The sequence below is a fragment of the Heptranchias perlo genome, chromosome 35 (genome assembly GCF_035084215.1).
Source record: "Heptranchias perlo isolate sHepPer1 chromosome 35, sHepPer1.hap1, whole genome shotgun sequence".
Classification (NCBI taxonomy): Eukaryota; Metazoa; Chordata; class Chondrichthyes; order Hexanchiformes; family Hexanchidae; genus Heptranchias; species Heptranchias perlo.
Window position 1 is genome coordinate 27,721,874 of NC_090359.1, and position 19,575 is coordinate 27,741,448.

The window sequence follows — 19,575 nt, forward strand, 5'->3', positions numbered from 1 at the left end:
AAAACGCGGTAACTCCACAGCACCGTGGATCTACGTTAACCGGCTGCAGCTCGACAGAATCCACCAGCTATTATAGAATCATACAGCACAGGAAGCCATTCGGCCCATCGTGCCGGCTCTTTGAAAGAGCTGCAGGTGACCCCTGCAAATGATGCGTTCTGAGAATATTTATATCAGTGTCTTTATTTGCAAATTGAAATATTCAGGCAGGTTTTCTAGCGCACCTTTAAAGCAATACTCCAGGATCTCTCTCTCTAAACTGGTCATATCTGCAAGTATTTCTTGTACATAAGTATGAAAGACACAGACAGAGAGAGAATTAACTGCAAGACTACAGGTAGTATTTAATGTCAGCCACAGAAGGCTAGGCAGTGAACCCAGAATGGAGCCAGTGTGTTTATTTTTCACAAAAGATCCAAAACCCTGCTGCCCGTATCCTAACTCGCACCAAGTCCCACTCACCCATCACCCCCTGTGCTCGCTGACCTCGCTCACTGGCTCCCAGTCCGGCAACACCTCCATTTTAAAATTCTCATCCTGGTTTTCAAATCTCTCCATGGCCTCGTCCCTCCTGAGATCTCTGCCCTCCTGCGCACCCCGATGTGAATCGCACTACCACTGGCGGCCTTGTATTCGGCTGCCTTGGCCCTAAGCTGTGGCATTCCCTCCCTAAACCTCTTAAGTCGCTCCTTAAAAACTAACTCTTTGACCAAGCTTTTGGTCACCTGTCCCAGTATCTCATGCGGCTTGGTGTCAAATTTTGTTTGATAAAATCGGTCCTGTGAAGCGCCTTGGGACATTATACTATGTTAAAAGGCGCTCTATAAATGCATGTCGTAGTATTTGGGCAATTACTGCCTACCCCCCCCTTTTTTAAATTTAGCCTCATCCCTCAGATGGGCCTGCACCTCGAAAGCTGGATATTGAAATACAATATGCCATTGGGCCTTTGCTCTGGGAATCACCGCCTCGCCACATGAAAAGGATAAAATCAGAGCGGGTGCTACACAGCATCTCAATGGATACTGCCCAACAATGACAGTGGTTTTTTAAAAAAAAAACCTGGCAATTGTGGGGGTATGAGGAGAATAGGGAAAAGGACATGAAAAAACTTGCAGCATAAAAAAAGGTTTTATTTGTAATGTCTGTTTATTATAAACAAATAGCTACAAAGACTTCACAAACTCAAGGATACACGCTGAATCATCAATGGCCATTGCGGAGACAGGACTGTATCTCCCACAAGTCTACAGCTCCTCACATACGAGACTCAACATTATTCTGCATCCCAGCACTAAAGAAAAAAAACAGCTCTCTGCATATCTGTTACATATTTAAAACAAAAATCGCTTCACTCCAGTGCTATCACCTTGATTTCAGTGAAGTACAATGGCGTCTGTTCATACAAGACCCAGTAGAACGGAATAATACAATTCTAGATCCCGGCCTTCCAGACTGTGCCCAGAGAGTACATTTAGAGCTGTATAATACTAGTGAGAAGTACTGGTGCATACAGGTCTGACAGATGCCAGGACAATTTGAGCAGGCGAATTAACAGCATTGCACGAGGGACATATTAGCACATTAAACAGTGTGAGGTGAAGCAACTTTTCTCAGAATATGTTGGCATCAATACATAATCAGTCTTGCAACACAATCCAAAATCCCCAGTCTTCTGCTTGCTGTTGAAGCACGATCATGTCAAGGATTTTCAGACACTCGAGGTGTACCAGTCGATGGAAGGTCCAAGATGGAGGATTAGATCATCTTGCAGTACACTGAAATAAGCTGTGGACACTCCTACCACAACTGCCCAAGTACAGTTACAACAGAAATTAAAGAGAGGGGGTGGGGGGGGAGGAAGGAAGGAACGTAAGGGGGATAAACAGAAGAGATTTATTCAAGAGTACTTTCTAAATTCGAAAAAGGTAGAACAAATTCAACTCCAGAAAAGTCAAGCGTTTATCTCAATACCAAGCTACCCTGCGGAGTCTCCTCCTCTGGTAGTACGGTCTGTGACACAGGAACAGGAGGAGCCCATTCAGCCTATTCCACCATTCAATTAGATCCTAGCTGATCTGTATCTTAACTCCATCTACCCACCTTGGTTCTGTAACCCTTGACATCAGTAACAGGCTATCACTTGATCAGCCTGGTAGCCAATCTAAAGCCACCCAAGCCCAACCTCATCAGAATATTATAATTGTTTTTAAATAACTGAGAAAAGCAAGCTGAATAAGGCACATCACCTATACTCTCCTTGCCCAGTCACCTGCATTAAGAGACCCCACCTGGAGCTCCCCTCAAGAGCTGGTGGACAGTTCAACTCCTGTTCTGACACTGGGGAGAGCTTTACATTTGAAACCCAACTGGTTTCATCTTGCTCCAGATCAGCTGGACCAATTCAAATGTCAGGGTCCAACTTGCTGCATGAATGGGGGTTGCAGATAAAAAAAAAATGCAGCCTGTTCAAACTTCAGCTGGGATAGGACTGCTTTGTACGCAATGAACACTGGGGAGTTTCTTAAATCTAGTGTTTAAAAGAGGCAGTACATCACTGTAAAGTCAATTCTCAGAGCAAATATTTTACAAACAGGCTTAAATTATATAAAAAAAACTGCATGTCTGGAACATTGTCATGAGCACAACGTTTGAGTTTAATTTTCACAAAATAAAAAAACATTAAATAAGGCCCTCAAAAATTACTAGATTTACAGTAAAAACAAATAATTGATTGCAACAAATCATGGCAACGATACTCAAAACGCAGTGAAAAGGGCACTGCTTCTTCAAGACAATGTCCCTTTAAACCTTTATGAAAGAAGGATTATGCAACTGCATGTGTAAAGTGTACAAGGCTCCACTTTCTCTAGATAAATCAACACTTGGCTGGCAATAATCCAAAAACTTGCCACCTGTAAGTCTGAGCTCTTACTAAAAAGAGCAGTTCTAGGAGAGAGAAAAAAAAAGGTACTCAAAGCAAAAAGCAGTCATTCAAAAGACATTTCAGATTGTTCTGAAACTTACTGTGATAACCATTCATTCAGTTTGCAGAACCCAAAAAAAAAATATAACCCTGCAGGCCGTAATACAATAAGATCTTACATATTTCAACAGGTTTGTCACAAAAGTCTTAGAAACCAGTCTTCCAACTACTCAAAAATAGATGGGGAAATCAAACACTACAGGAAGTTCAGTAAAAGAGCAACATAAAATTAAAAGTTTAAATGCAATTATAAAAAGATCCATTGGTCTAAACAGGAATTTGCAACGTGTATCTTTTTAATTATTAAAAAGTTTGTTTAAATTCTCCCCCAAAAAAGTCCACCACATACCATTTCATCTGGGCTCAGGATGCCAAACTGAACCCTTCTGATGGTGCGCAGTGGGCATGCGCTGTCCCCGGAAGGAGGTCCTTGCATGGTTCAAACTCCCAGCAGTCAAGCGGCGTCTCTTCAGGGAAAAAAAAACAAATCCCCTCAACAAAAAAAAAGAATTAAAATCGGGTTTTAACAACCGCCTCGTAATGGTACACCAACACTCATCGATTGAGAGGACTTGTAACCCATATAACAGCCTTTAACTAATTTCCCCGCTAACACCTCCCTTCCGTCCCCCTTTTTCCCTCCTACACCGAATGCGCTCAAAGCGCATCTGAAGAGTCTCCGGCTTGTGCTCCGCGTTATATAGATTTCAAGCGGCTACGGGGTTTCCGCCATTCGGCCACAGGGACTCGAACTTCGCCGTATGGAAATCAGCTTTTCCGAACGCGCCTGGCGCGCAGCTCATTGGTCGCCGCTCGGAGAAGTGGGCGGGGTTCGGCGGGGCTCGCGCCGTTCGGCTTCTTGCATGCATTAAACTTCGGAAACCCGCCCCCTCGGTCCCACGGAAATGCCCGAGCATTACCGAAGTAAAGGGAAAGAGGTTTTTTTTGGCGGACCCAGAGAGAGAAGAAAGCGAGAAACGTCGGCTCGAGCGGGTTCGATGTGTTGTTGTGCCTGCGGCCTAGGCTGAGCTCACCGGAAGCGCCCGTTCCCGGGCGCCTTTTTATCACCAATTTATAACCTAAAGTGGCATTTTAGGGCTCAATTGGATTGAATTAAGTCTAAATTGACGTTTTTCGTCGGCCAGCCGTAACTTTCGTGTCTTTTCATCGAAAACTTTCTACCTCATCGAAGCCCCGGGCTGTCGTAAGAAGATGCCGGGGGGAAAACAGCATTCAGTTGGGTTGGGTCTAGCAGGAAAATCCGCTGTAGGCCTGCCCGTGAGTTTTTCGGTCATTTCAGCGTTAAGACGATCGGATCTGAGGAACGGACGGTATTCTGCGAAATGGTAAATCGCCGAGGACCCGGGTTTGTTCATATTAAAATAGTTATGGGTTTAAAACACATTTTGTTCGAAATGATTCTAACCGAGGCCCGGCCCTGTTAGTTTGGAGAAAATGGTGGCAAGTGGTTAATGGGCAGCACTTGACCAACAATGAACAGGGGGGTTTTATCTTTTTATTTAACTAAGTAAAACGTTTGTTAAAATAAGTTTTTTTTTATTGTTTATTTCTAAAATCCTCCTGTAATATAACTTGGTCCCTCTCACTAAAATAAAAATAAAAAATCGACCAAATGTCTCCAGTTAAAATGTGCTTGTGTCGTAGCATTTTATTCCTTTTGATGAACTAATTTCGTGGCTAATTTAACAACTGTTTTAATGTTAATTTAAAAACTTTTAATATTAATGTCTTAGAGGTAAAAAAAAAGTTTTCTGAGGTGCTTCAAATTTTGCTAAGTCTAGTAGTAAAAATAGTCTTGTAATTGGTAAGTTTATTTAAAGTAAAACTTAAATTTTTTTGTTACAAAACAAACTCCTCACTTCTAAACAATTTTACAACACCAAGTTATAGTCCAGCAATTTTATTTTAAATTCACAAGCTTTCGGAGGCTTCCTCCTTCCCAGGTAGCCTCCGAAAGCTTGTGAATTTAAAATAAAATTGCTGGACTATAACTTGGTGTTGTAAAATTGTTTACAATTGTCAACCCCAGTCCATCACCGGCATCTCCACATCCTCACTTCTAGACTAACCCATGCCCACAATTAGTACTGTTGTGTAACAACCTAAAACTCAGCTACATTTTTTAAAAATAGGAATGACAATATATATTTTAATAAACTGCAATACAGTTAAATAGTTTATGGCTAATTTAATTTGTACTTAAATTAGTTCCTGTTACAACAGTCTTACCTGCGCTACTGATGTATGTTTTAACATCTTATCGAACAGAGCATCTTTTAATGGGTCAAGGCATAGCCACTGTTTTATGGTGACTGAATAAGTCAAATTCTGTTCTTATTAAATGCGGTTCCAGGGATTATTGCAGGAGTTTTGGGGATCCACTGGGTTGTGGTGTCAGGCTAGGCTCAGTAGGTATCACTCTTGCCTCTGAGTCAGAAGGTTTTGGGTTCAAGTTCCACTCCAGAGACTTGACCCCCATAATCCAGGCTGACACTCCCAGTGCCAGTACCGAGGGACTGCAACATTGTCGGAGGTGCCATCTTTCGGACGAGTCGTTAAACCGAAGCCCTCTCGGGTGGACGTAAAAGATCCCACGGCCACTGTTTCAAAGAAGAGCAGGGGAGTTCTCCCTGGTGTCATGGGCGAATAATTATCCTTCAACCAACATCACTTTAAAAAAAAAATGATCTGGTCATTTATCTCATTGCTGTTTGTGGGACCTTGCTGGCTTCTGTGTTTCCCACATTACAACAGTGACTACACTTCAAAAGTACTTCATTATTTGTAATGTGCTTTGAGGCTGTGAAAGGCGCTGTATAAATGCAAGTCTTTCTTTGAGACTTTTTAATGCAGATTTGCGGTGGTCAAACAGCAAATCGCACTACACACATGTTGAAATTCATGGGGTACCATGCCACTCCAAATCACTTGGCCCAGACATGGGTTTGTACCTATGGTTTTGTGTGTGACGTAGGAACAGGAGGAGGGCTTTCAACCCCTCGAGCCTGTATTCAATTAGATCATAGCTGATCTGTATCTTACCTAAACCTACCCGCCTTGGTTCCGTAACCCTTAATACCCATACTCAACAAAAATGTGTTCTCTTCACCTGACAAGAGTTTGGGACAAGCTGAGCAGAGGCTAAGTACTTCCCCACAGGTAGGAGGGAGAATCAGGATGGCCCATTTTTCCAAATCTCTGTGTTTGGGTAGAGCACAGCATTGTTAAGAGGCTTTAGAGAGAGTCACCTGCTTGCATTCCAGACTAGGAAGTTACTGAGTGGCTCAAAGAGGCATCAGTGGAGGGGATTACATAAGAATATAAGAAATAGGAGCAGGAGTTGGCCATTCGGCCCCTCGAGCCTGCTCCACCATTCAATCAGATCATGGCTGATCTTCGACCTCAACTCCACTTTCCCGCCCGATCCCCATATCCCTTGATTCCCTTAGTGCCCAAAAATCTATTGATCTCAGCCTTGAATATACTCAACGACTGAGCATCCACAGCCCTCTGGGGTAGAGAATTCCAAAGATTCACAACCCTCTGTGTGAAGAAATTTCTCCTCCTCTCAGTCCTAAATGTCTGACCCCTTATCCTGAGACTATGCCCCCTAGTTCTGGACTCTCCAGCCAGGGGAAAAAGCCTCTCAGCATCTACCCTGTCAGGCCCCCTTAGAATTTTATATATTTCAATGAGATCACCTCTCATTCTTCTAAACTCCAGAGAGTATAGGCCCATTCTACTCAACCTCTCCTCATAGGAAACCCTCTCATCCCAGGAATCAATCCAGTGAACCTTCGTTGCACCGCCTCTGAGGCGAGTATATCCTTCCTTAGATAAGGAGACCAAAACTGTACAAGCTATCTTCTCAGAAATGTGTGCTGGAAAAGCTGTTGTGAAACACATATGCACAGTTACGTTGTCAGGCGTGACTGGCATTGTGACTACTTTCTACCCAACAACCATACGCACTGCTTGATCAGAACATGGCAGAGGTGGCCTCACCCCCCTCCCTCCCCCATCTGTTGAAGTTGTAATTGTAAGTGCTGGAACTCCATCTTGCCCACCTATAGGATTGCACCTGTCAATTCTTTCACACGCTGATGGATCTTGTTAAATGTCAGTCATGATATGGAACATGCACAGAGCAAGGAGTCGCTGAAATTTAGGATGTGGGTGTCTCAAGCATACAGTTTGTTTTTAAAAAAAAAACATTTCTGAAGGATACAAGCTGAATTTGTAAAAAAAAAATCTTTTAATGATCCTGACCCAAATATCTTTTTGGTCCGTGTAACTAAACAATAACTCGAGTCAGTCAGATGCTGCGATGGGGTGGGTTTCTATTGGAAGGATGGTCTTGTTCACTATTACTTACCTTTGTGACTGTTGCATTCTTGCTGTTATAATTTAGGTTTGTAGGAATGTTACATGATTCATGCATTCTTTTGGAAGAGCATAAATCCTAAGGTAGTTACAGATGGGGAAGGCTGCTCAGCTTATTTTTCGTTCTTCCATCCAGAAATAAACGACCTTTTTTGCCTCCCGACACTATCGTCACCGTGTCTGATTGCTCCTTTAGCGATTGAAGGATTTTTGCCTCCGGTTCCCTGCCCAGAAGTCTGTTCCATGGTCACTCTGTGTGGCAAAGGACGTCCTGCCTTCTCCAGGTTCATCTGGTGTCCCCTTGCCTTGCTGTGGGGTTTAGTTTGAAGCAATGATCTAGACTTCTCTATGCCATTATATACTCTGTAGGGTCTTCTCCCAATTGCCTCCTTTCAAGGCTGAAAAGCCCAAGTTTCTCCTGTCTTTCCTGCTAATTCAGTCCTATGATGCTAAGCTTCAGTCTCGTGACTCTTCTCTGAACTGCCTTTAGGGCACGAATGTTTTCCTTCTGTCTCAGTTACCAGAACTTGCCTCTGTACCCAAGGTGTAGTCTGACCAGAGCATAATACGAGGAATTCTATTGCTGATCAGCATAAGGAAGAAAATATTTTCCTACTGGCATCTCGGTTATCGCAAGGCATATTTAGGCAAGTTATACTGTCAACTGAAGATAGTTTGACAACCCTAATTCCTGGTTTCATTCTTGCTTTAATGTTGCTGATCTGACTTGGGAACTGGGTGTCTTTATTTGTTTCTGCTTCAAGTGATGACAACGTGGCAGTATAACTGCGGTCTTAGCATATTAGTACCAGTACGCTTAAAGAAAGAACAAACTTGCATTTACATAGTGCTTTTTAGGACCTCAGGGCGTCCCAAAATGCTTTACAGCCATTGAAGTACTTTTGAAGTGTAGTCACTGTTGTGATGTAGGAAACATGGCAGCCAATTTGTGCACAGCAAGATCCCACAAACAGCAATGAGATAAATGACCAGATAATCTGTGATGTTGGTTGAGGGATAAATGTTAGTCAGGACACCGGGGAGAACTCCCTTGCCGTTCTTCAAATAGTGGCCGTGGGATCTTTTATGTCCACCTGAGCGAGCAGACGGGGCCTCGGTTTAACGTCTCACCCAAAAGGCAGCACCTCCGACAGCGCAGCACTCCCTCAGTACTACACTGAAGTGTCAGCCTAGATTATGTGTTCAAGTCTCTGGGACTTGAACCCACAGCCTTCTGATTCCGAGGTGAGAATGCTACCAACTGAGTCACGACTGACACAATAACATTAGGAAACATTTCACTTAATCCAGTATGCTTCGTTCTTCCGTGCTCCTAACTTTTCACCTCAAAAGTATTAGCAGCACGAGTGACAGTCCTGCCTGCCTTGTGTTATACAGCTTCTTCCAGGTACAACCCCAAAGGTCCAGGTCCAGGATCGCACTTCTGGCTGTTTTTTCTATAGACACAACTTGAAAATTTCACATACCCACTTCTGCTTTACTGAAATCCTGGTGATGGCACTATCTGATGTAATCATCAGTGTTTAGGACTAAATTAATTTAGTGTAGAGTATGCCTTTCGGTTTCATTTCCTTAGAATTCCTTTTGCCTGCATTGCCAGCATGTGTCATATGCAGGGTAATGTTCCCTCTGTCCTATCCCAGGTGCTATAGCTCTAACCTCCACTCCGTGATCAACACACTTCCATTTCCCCACGAGCAGCCTACTTCGGGTACCGTTCTACTTTTTTGCTTGTCCGACATCAAGTATTGGATGAGCAGAAATTTCCTCCAATTAAATATTGGGAGACCATTGTCTTCAGTCCCCGCTGCAAATTCCGTTCCCCCGCCACCGACTCCATCCCCCTCCCTGGCCACTGCCTGAGGCCGAACCAGACTGTTTGCAACCTCGGCCTCCTATCTGACCCTGCGCTGAGATTCAGACCCCCATATCCTCTCCCATCACCAAGACCGCCGACTTCCTCCTCCGTAAGATCACCCGTCTCCACCCCTGCCTCAGCGCATCTGCTTCTGAAACCATCATCCGTGCCTTTGTTACCTCCAGACTCGACTATTCCAACACTCTCCTGGCCGGCCTCCCGCCTTCCACCCTCCGTAAACTGGAACTCATCCAAAACCCTGCTGCCCGTATCCTAACTCGTACCAAGTCCCCGCTCACGCATCACCCCTGTGCTCGCTGACCTACATTGGCTCCTAGCCCGGCAATGCCTCGATTTTTAAAATTCTCATCCTTGTGTTCAATTCCTTCCATGGCCTCGCCCCCTCCCTATCTCTATAACCTCCTCCAGCCCTACAACCCTCCGAGATCTCTGCACTCCTCCAATTCTGCCCTCTTGCGATTTTCATCGCTCTACCATTGGCGGCCGTGCCCTCAGCTGCCTAGGCCCTAAGCTCTGGAATTCCCCCCTCAACCTCTCCACTTCACTCTCCTTTTAAGAAGCTCATTAAAACCTACCTCTTTGACCAAGGACCTCTTTGGTCACCTGTCCTAATATCTCCTTATGTGGCTCGGTGTCAAATTTTATCTGATAATCGCTCCCGTGAAGCGCCTTGGAATGTTTTACTACGTTAAAGGTGCTTTATATAAATGCAAGTTATTGCTGTGGACCTGAGTCCATCAGGCACTCCATTGCAGCAGACTGAATCACAGGGGCCCATTGTAACAGATGGAGATGGATCCCCAAAACTCCTGCACCTTTCCGAGCTGGATTAAGATCAGAAGTTAAAAGTACTTAGTGCTGGCTCGGGTGCAAATGCAATGTTGTTACCAGTCTTGTTTAGCACATTGGCACCAATAAACTAGAGGGTAAATCAGACTTAAAACCAATGCAATTTACTGATGTAATGCCCTTCATTTGACATCTTAAATGGTTCCCGCCAGCAGTGTTATAGAGCTCAATGTCATTTAACTAATGACAGACTATCTGAGGGAGAGTCAGATACATCTGGGAGCAATGGTGACTCTTGACCATGCCCAGGCATTGCAGAGCGGCATTCGACAAAGAAACAGAATGCTGGGCGTTAGCAGTAAGAGTAGGGGCTGAAGCTGTCTAGTGCTCTGATCAGGCCGTACCCCGAATACTGTGTTCAGTTCTGGTCAGCGAGGCACAAGGTCTGGAGGTGATGTAGACATCGGCCATGAGACTGAAACCTGGTGTCAAAGAAATTACTTGTATTTATAAAAGCAGTCCACTCTTAATTAAAATTATCTGATAATTCCAAAATTTTTTAATGCAAAATACTACTTAGAATTAACAGGAATTCATTGACTGAAAGTGTGGTGGAAGCAGATTCAATAGTAATTTTCAAAAGGGAATTGGATAAATACTTGAAAAGGAAAAATTTTCAGGGCTATGGGGAAAGAGCAGGGGAGGAGTGGGACTAATCGAATAGCTCTTTCAAAAGAGCCGGCACAAGGACGATGGGCCGAACGGCCCTCTTCTGTGCTGTATCATTCTATGAATAGACTGCACCATCCTCCATAATTCCCAAAGGGATTATCAGTCAGTGAATTGTTTTTTTGATATTCAGTCACTTTTGTTAGGCAAATGTGGGGTCCAATTTTCGTACAGCAAGATCCCACAAACGGCAAATGAGACGAGTGACCAGTTAATCTGTCTTTCAGTGGTGTTGAATGAGGGAGGGAGTTGGCCAAAACTGAGGCCAGGTTAGAAAGCCCTGGCCCTCCTTCCTTGAAAGGAGGCAAATGAGAAGGGATCTCACAGAGGTCTAGAAGGTGCTAAATGGAAATAGAAAGAGTTAATCCTGGGAACTATTTCATGCTAAACCACAACTTCAGGGCAAGTGGACATTAGATGGGGAGCAGGTGAGGTCAGGGCTGGTGTCAGGAAGCACTTCTTCACTTAGTGATTTCATACCTGGTTTCCGGGAATCGAGTTATTTAAGAGCAAGTTGGAAGGAGGAGCCCCAAATGTCCGCCCACATCTTGTTCATTTGTTCTCGGGATGTGGGCGTCTCTGCTAAAGCTGCTATTATTGTCTGTCCCTGGTTGCTTTGACAATCGAGTGCCTACTCTTTTTGTTTAACCCATAATAACCCGAATAAACTAATAAAAAGTGCCCCCTTTTTAGAGGTCAATGAAAAACTTATCAAATCATAATAATATTGCACTCCAGTCCCTGCGGTGCCCACCGTGAAGGCCTCACTCGTACCAGCAGACTCCGCATCCTCCATCTCCGGGGCCTCGGAAGGGAGGCAGGCAGGCAGCCGGAGTGACCTCCCCCAGGGGCCGTGTCCATCCTGGACCTATATATGGCCACCTTGGCCAGACCCACGAGGAGGTCCACCGACTTGCCTCCCCTCTCTCACCCCACCCCTCCCCTCAACGGGTGGCCAAAGTTCAGGAACATGGGACTGAAGTGCAGCCAGAAGTTGAGGAGCAGCCCCTTCAAACAATGGAAGAGGGGCTGCAAACTCTCGCGCTCCATATACACCTGGTACACGGACTCATCCAGGCTGCAAAAATTACAGACGGCCTGGGAGTCCGTAAAGTGGTTTAAAAACCTATTTGTTGCAATCGCTCCGTGCAACACTCCACCCCAGATCCCCAATGGCAGTGGGGAGGACTCCAGCTTAGAGAGCCCTCTATTGGGGCCCCCCGCCTCCGTTGGACAGTGAGATGGAATGTCAAGGTGTGTCCGGTCGGGAGACGAGGAAGTGGAGACCGTGCAGGAGCAGCCCATACAGGAAACCACTCCCCGAAGAGTGAAATGGCACGGAGGGAATTTCCGAGAGACTGCTCGAGTAGTCAGGCACAGCCGCCAGCCGCCCGCCCCCCCCCCCCGAGGGAGGTTTCGGGAACCGGCGCCGATGAGAAATTCCGCCTGAGCAGGGATCAGATCGGACGCGATCGCTCCTCGACGCACCTAGTGGAGTCAGGGCCGAGTGCGACTTTTAGTGCCCCGATGGGTTTGCCTGCGTGACGCCAGGACATCCAAGCTACCAATGCCTCTAGCGACATCCAGCCTGCTCCTCCATCATCCGGTAGTTCCCTGACGCTGGTCAGTTTGCCAGCCAGGAGCCTTCACTCTGCCCCTGACTGGGGAGAACTCCGGCTGGAGGCAACCATATTCTAGACCCTGGTCAGATCCTGGCAAAAGACAGGCCATTCCTGCAACGAAGCATGGATGACAATCAAATGCCTTGCTGGAACATCTCGGAGGGCAATTAGAGTCAGAATGATACCGGGGCTAGAAGGGTTAAATTATGAGGACAGGTTGCATAGACAAGGCTTGTATTCCCTTGAATATAGAAGATTAAGGGGTGATCTAATCGAGGTGTTTAAGATGATTAAAGGATTTGATAGGGTCGATAGAGAGAAACTATTTCCTCTGGTGGGGGGAGTCCAGAACAAGGGGGCAGAACCTTAAAATTAGAGCCAGGCCGTTCAGGGGTGATGTCAGGAAGCACTTCTTCACACAAAGGGGAGTGGGAATCTGGAACTCTCTTCCAAAAGGTTTGTTGAGGCTGGGGGTCAATTGAAAATTTCAAAACTGAGATTGATGGATTTTTGTTGGGTGAGGGGATTAAGGGTTACAGAACCAAGGCGGGTAAATGGAGTTAAGATACAGATTAGCTGTGATCTAATTGAATGGCGGAACAGCCCTATATGTTCAACCACCTAGCGTGGAGCTGGAGTTGCATGTAGTCCAGACTGGGTAGGGGCTGGTGGATTTCCTTCTCTGAAAGACATCAGTGAACCAGTTGGGGTTTTACAAAACTCCGTTAGCTATCGTGATCATTGTTCTCTGGTGTCAGCCAATAAACGACCAGTTTTGTTGAATTCACTTTCACAACCCCCCCCCCCCCTGGTGTGCTGTGAACTCATGGAAGGCTGGTCGAGGACCATAACCACTACAGTACTGAACTCTGAGAGCAAAATACTTTCTGTAAACACACTGCAACTTGGGAAAGGACAGGCGGTATCATTGTACTGCTGGCTGCTCACGGTTTAAGCGGTCAGTGAGTGAGATTTTTCACACCACGGCCTTAAACTGTATTAAAATCCCAGTGACAGCACCGTGAGTGGGAAGCGGCTTTCGGCTGCAGTTAAAAATGCTTCCTTGTGCTTCTACTTTCCTCAGTCAAACCATTCACAGGTTTGTGTAAATTGAGGTGTTTGTTTTCTTGTGCATTTGTGATCAGAAAGGATTATCGTCGTATGCCTCTTGCATTCCTTACTTCACCTCCCTGGCCCTTATCCCACAGCCTTCGCCCAGCCAGGCAGACACCCTCTGCTAAAGCTGTTCAGTAAATATACTTCGGCAGGAGGTGAATGGAAACCCATCACCTCCACGTCACACACACCATCCCGACTTGGAAATATATCGCCATTTCTTCATCGTTGCTGGGTCAAAATCCTGGAACTCCCTTCCTAACAGCACTGTGGGAGAACCTTCACCACACGGACTGCAGCGGTTCAAGAAGGCGGCTCACCACTACCTTCTCGAGGGGCAACTAGGGATGGGCAATAAACACCGACCTTGCCAGTGACGCCCACATCCCCAGAATGAATAAACAGAAATACCCTACAAGGGTGCCTGCGAGTGGCACTGAGATTCGAGTGCCAACTCCTCGTTGCCTTTCTCCATTTTGTGTTTGAGTGCCTTTTTTTTGGGCGAGCAGCCTCCCAGCGCTGCTCTCCTCTGATTTATTTCTTCCCCCATGCTGTGCATTCCCCCATCGGGTGCCCGGCAGTACGGCGAGCGACTGCCAGCTCCCAAGAACTGCGAAGCTGTGGTTCGCCTGCCGCTGGATCGGTTAAGTCATTGGTTTTGGAGTTCCAAGGACGCAGGAACTACGCGGTGGATGTCAGCTGCGGTTTTAAGGCGAAGGGCACCTTGCGGCTGGTCCTCATAGTGTCACTAGAGTTTCACCGCAGAGTAATGGAGGGAATGTAACACTTTTGACAACACTTATGACGACAACAACTTCCATTTATACAGCGCCATTAACGTAGTAAAACGTCCTAAGGTGCTTCACAGGAGCAATTATCAAACAAAATTTGGCACCGAGCCACATAAGGAGACATTAGGACAGGTGACCAAAAGCTTGGTCAAAGAGGTAGGTTTTAAGGAGCGTCTTAAAGGAGGAGAGAGAGGCGGAGAGGTTTAGGGAGGGAATTCCAGAGCTTAGGGCCGAGGCAGCTGAAGGCACGGCTGCCAATGGTGGACCATTAAAAATCGGGGATATGCAAGAGGCCAGAATTGGAGGAGCGCAGAGATCTCAGAAGGTTGTAGGGCTGGAGGAGGTTACAGAGATAGGGAGGGGGCGAGGGGAAGGGTGGATTTGAAAACAAGGATGAGAATTTTAATATGGAGGCGTTCGGGGACCGGGAGCCAATGTAGGTCAGCGAGCACCAGAGGGTGATGGGTGAGTGGGACTTGGTGCGAGTTAGGATACGGGACAGCAGAGTTTTGGATGAGCTAAAGTTTACGGAGAGTGCAAGGCGGGAGGCCGGCCAGGAGAGCATTGGAATAGTCGGGTCTGGAGGTAACAAAGGCATAGATGAGGGTTTCAGCAGCAGATGAGCTGAGGCAGGGACGGAGACAAACACTGGACATGTGAAAAAAAATCAAGCAAATAGAGTTATCGGTTCCGGCCTTGTGTCTGGAAAAAGCATTTTGAGCTGTCTCACATTGGGGTGAAGATGCTTGCAGTGCTGCTGATTTAATTGAGAGCGTGTCGGGAGCGTATTGGTGCAGTGCCGTTTCTCTATAGTGTAATGGTGCCAGTACACTAACTAACTGCGCCTTCTGAACGGCACTGCACACCCAGGGCATGACCCTGTTGTGCCCCTCTGTTTTGCAGCCGGCCGTGTTTTGTACTGTCCCTGTACTGCATTAAGCTTTTTACTGCTGCGTTTGGAGTATTTGTCCCTGTATGCTGGAGCCTCGAGTAGGTAATGAAATTGCATCACTTATCACTATTCATACAGCCTGCAATAACAGCACCTCCATTATATATTTGTCAATTATATTTCACCAGAGATGACTGCATGAGAACGGAAGATACTGTCTGAGGCGGGGGGGGGGGGGGTGGATTTCCATCATTATTTCACTGGACCCACTCTGCAATCAGTGTGAATCTTAACTATTTTAATTACTTGAGGCGAAATGAAAAACTGCAGATGCTAGAAATCTAAATAATAGCAGAAAATGCTGGAAACACACAGCACATCCAACCCCGCGACCGGTGGGAACGCAGCGTGTCCGTAGACATAAATAATATTATGATTTAGATTTGTACGTTTCCTTTTGGTTTAATTAGACTTCATGTTTAAATTATTATATTAATGGTGCCTCCTCAGATGAGTGATAATAAAGAAAAGAACTCCCATTTCTCCAGCCCCTTTCACCACCTCAGGACGTCCCAAAGCGCTTCACAGCCAATTAAGTACTTTTTGAAGTGTGGTCACTTGTAATGTAGGCAACGCGGCAGCCAATTTGCACACAGCAAGATCCCACAAACAGCAATGTGATAATGACCAGATCATCTGTTTTTTTGGTGATGTTGGTTGAGGGATAAATATTGGCCCCAGGACATCGGAGAGAACGCCTCTGCTCTTCTTCGTATAGCGGCCGTGGGATCTTTTAGTTTAATGTCTCATCTGAAAAAATAGACACCCGAAAGAGGGGGACCAGTTCTGACAGAGGGTGTCTCCCGAAACATTAACCTGTCTCTTGCGGCTGCTGTGTGTTTCCAGCACTTCCTGTGCTCGTCTCCGATTTTAATCACTTTGCCCTAAGTGGGAATGTACAGGCCATAATGGCCAGGGCCCCACTGCCCCTCCTCGTGTATCCCGTGTTACCGACTTCACCACCTCGGGACCAATCCTACGCCTGTGGGAATTTGGCATCGCCGTTCTGACAGGGCTGAAAATTCACAGCAGCGCCTGGCTATGGAAGTGGTCGGTGGGTGTGCCAAACTTGGAAAGTTTACAAGTCTGGTTGGTAATTTGCTCCCCTCCTGGCGATTACCCGAATCGAAGGTTCAGTGGACAATCTGGCTTCCAGCAAGTGTGAGAAAAGTTGGATATTTTATTATGAAGAAAGGGTGCAATGTGATAACTTTTTTCTCTGATCTGTTCCCCACAGGTTTGACCACAGTTGCACTAATGCACCATCGTTTTGTAGTTGAATGTTGTACCAATTAATGAAATGCAATGTTTGGTCATTTTAAATGTGGACAATAAACAAAAGTCTAAAACGCATTTGTGTTTTGTGTTATTGCAACAGTGCCGACAGCCTTGGTGCAGAATGGAATGATCACATGGGAGCTCTGTGCTGTACAGTCATGCTGTGACCAGCAGGGGCCCAGGACGGAGGTCCATGCTGTGACCAGCAGGGGCCCAGGACGGAGGTCCATTCTGTGACCAGCAGGGGCCCAGGTCGGAGGTCCGTGCTGTACAGTCATGCTCTGACCAGCAGGGGCCCAGGACGGAGGTCCATGCTGTGACCAGCAGGGGCCCAGGCTGGAGCTCTGTGCTGTACAGTCATGCTCTGACCAGCAGGGGCCCAGGACGGAGGTCCATGCTCTGACCAGCAGGGGCCCAGGTCGGAGGTCCGTGCTGTACAGTCATGCTCTGACCAGCAGGGGCCCAGGTCGGAGCTCTGTGCTGTACAGTCGTGCCCTGACCAGCAGGGGCCCAGGCTGGAGCTCTGTGCTGTACAGTCGTGCCCTGACCAGCAGGGGCCCAGGCTGGAGCTCTGTGCTGTACAGTCGTGCCCTAACCAGCAGGGGCCCAGCCTGGAGCTCTGAGCTGTACAGTCATGCTCTAATCAGCAGGGCCCAGATCGGAGCTCTGTAATGAATATTAACACTTTTAATTAAGTCATTTGTGAATAATGTAATTTGATTTTTACTACAAAACAATCTTGTAGCTTCCCCAATTGGCCTAGTAGATAAACACACTGCCAGGTGTGGCATTGGGCCATAGAGAGAGAGAGAGAGAGAGATCCCAATTCAATTCCCAGTCTGTCTGAATTAGCTGATCTCAGGTGAGGGCTGCACAATTGGCCTGTTTGTCCCCTAGGTTAAGAGGTGGGGGGGAGAAATCAGCGAGGATCCCTGTCCTTGATCAGTGTGCTGTGCCCCCTTCCACCTTGTTGGGATGCAAGAACAGGATTGGCATGTGATGCCATCTATGGTCCAATATCCTACTACCAACACTACCGTTTTGGCTCACATATGAAGAATAGCCACTTGGATGAATTTCTGGAGCAGCTTACCCCAACAAGGGGAGGGGAGAAAATTGGGGAAGTAACTTTTTAACAAAAAAATAAATGAATGTACATTCAGATCCCTCTGGCCGTGAATGCAGTTATGATAGTCTAAGCAGGGTGGGCCTGCTGCATGCAGTGATTCTGCATTAATACAGAGCAACAGAATAGTCACATGGCCCCACTGAGAACATTGCAGCTCTGACCTAGAAATTCTGACGCCTACGTGGTTTTTGTTTCTAGTTTTGCAGCAGTCTTTACACTAGCAGGGAATTTGCAATATATATTTTAAGATTGTGTGCAGAGGATTTCACAAACCCTGAATCTGTTGATCTATTAAGAGGCTGCTTTTTAAAACAAAAAAATATATTGAAATGGACTCCAAGGCACAAAAGGACTTGCATTTATACAATGCGTTTCACGACCTCAGGACATCCCAACGCACTTTACAGCCAATGTAGTAATTTTGAAGTGTAACCAATGTTGTAATGTAGGGAAATGTTCCAGCCAATTTGTGCACAGCCATGTCCCACAACCAACGATAAGATTAATGACCGGTTAATCAGTTTTAGGTGTTGGTTGAGGGGTAAATATTGGCCAGGACACCGGGGAGAACTCCGCTGCTTTTCTTCGAATAGCACCGTGGGATCTTTTATATGCAACTGAGAGGGCAGATGGGGCCTTGGTTATCGCTTTGCATTCAGTGTTGCTGTGCCAGCTGTCACAATGTAGTTATAGGCTCTTGGTAAATATTGACAGAAAAGTGTGATCAAAAATGAGGACAACAGGAAGTACGGTTAGTGGACAGGAACTCTGACCCCTACCCAAGATTTGTACTAACGTAGAGGTTAAACAGGTGAATGAACACGCAAACAATATATTGACAATAATTACAAACTTTTCTCCTCATAATCAACAATGAAGACACTTAGATAGAATTACACAGAATGTACAGCACAGAAACAGGCCATTCGGCCCAACTGCTCTATGCTGGTGTTTATGCTCCACACCTGCCTCCTCCCTACTCCATCTCACCCTATCACCATATCCTTCTATTCCTTTCTCCCTCATGTGTTTATCGAGCTTCCCCTTAAATCCATCCACACTATTCACCTCAGCCACTCCTTGTGGGAGTGAGTTCCACATTCTCACCACTCTCTGGGTAAAGAAGTTTCTCCTGCATTCCCCCCTATTGGATTTATTAGTGACGATCTTATATTTATGGCCTCTAGTTCTGGTCTCCCCCACAAGAGGAAACATCTTCTCTACGTCTACCCTATCAAACCCTTTCATTATCATAAAGACCTCGATCAGGTCACCCCTCAGTCTAATCTATTCTAGAGAAAAGAAGAAATGTTAGTGTGTACTGAACAGGGTATCCAATGAACATTCCACCTACTTCTAAAGGCACTGATGGTGAGCCAAGTGGTATTCCTGCCATTCACACACCCAGATCAAATGAGTCAGTGATGGGCAGGAGTTGGTACGATGTACATGTGCCAGCCAATTAAAGCAAGAATTACTAAACTTCGCACCCAAAAGATTTTTCCATAAATCAACATTGTTTCTATTACTTTTGAGAATTTAACAACAACTTGCATTTATATAGCGCCTTTAACGTAGTAAAACGGCCCAAGGAGCGATTATTAAACAAAATTTGACCCTGAGCCACATAAGGAGATATTAGGACAGGTGACCAAACGCTCGGTCAAAGAGATAGGTTTTAAGGAGCGTCTTAAAGGAGGAGAGAGAGGCGGAGAGGTTTAGGGAGGGAATTCCAGAGCTTAGGGCCCAGGCAGCTGAAGGCACGGCCGCCAATGGTGGAGCGATGGGAATCGGGGATGGGCAAGAGGCCAGAATTGGAGGAACGCAGAGATCTCGGAGGGTTGTAGGGGCTGGAGGAGGTTACAGAGATAGGGAAGGG

At 46.1% G+C, this 19,575-nt stretch overlaps 2 protein-coding genes across 4 annotated transcripts in view; one reads left to right on the forward strand and one right to left on the reverse strand.

The window, feature by feature from the left end:
- Window positions 1-3,637, reverse strand: part of polr2a (RNA polymerase II subunit A) — a 49,732-nt gene extending 46,095 nt beyond the window's left edge. The window contains exon 1 of the mRNA XM_067972284.1: window positions 3,336-3,637. Within this exon, the coding sequence (XP_067828385.1) occupies window positions 3,336-3,422 (87 nt within the window). The 5' untranslated portion in view covers window positions 3,423-3,637. The remainder of the gene's footprint in view (window positions 1-3,335) is intronic.
- A 284-nt stretch (window positions 3,638-3,921) lies between these two features.
- LOC137302543 (G2/mitotic-specific cyclin-B3-like) overlaps window positions 3,922-19,575 on the forward strand; it is a 60,819-nt gene continuing 45,165 nt past the window's right edge. For all 3 annotated transcript variants that reach the window (XM_067972285.1, XM_067972287.1, XM_067972286.1), the window contains exon 1: window positions 3,922-4,332. The gene's annotated coding sequence lies outside the window, so the exon portion shown is untranslated. The remainder of the gene's footprint in view (window positions 4,333-19,575) is intronic.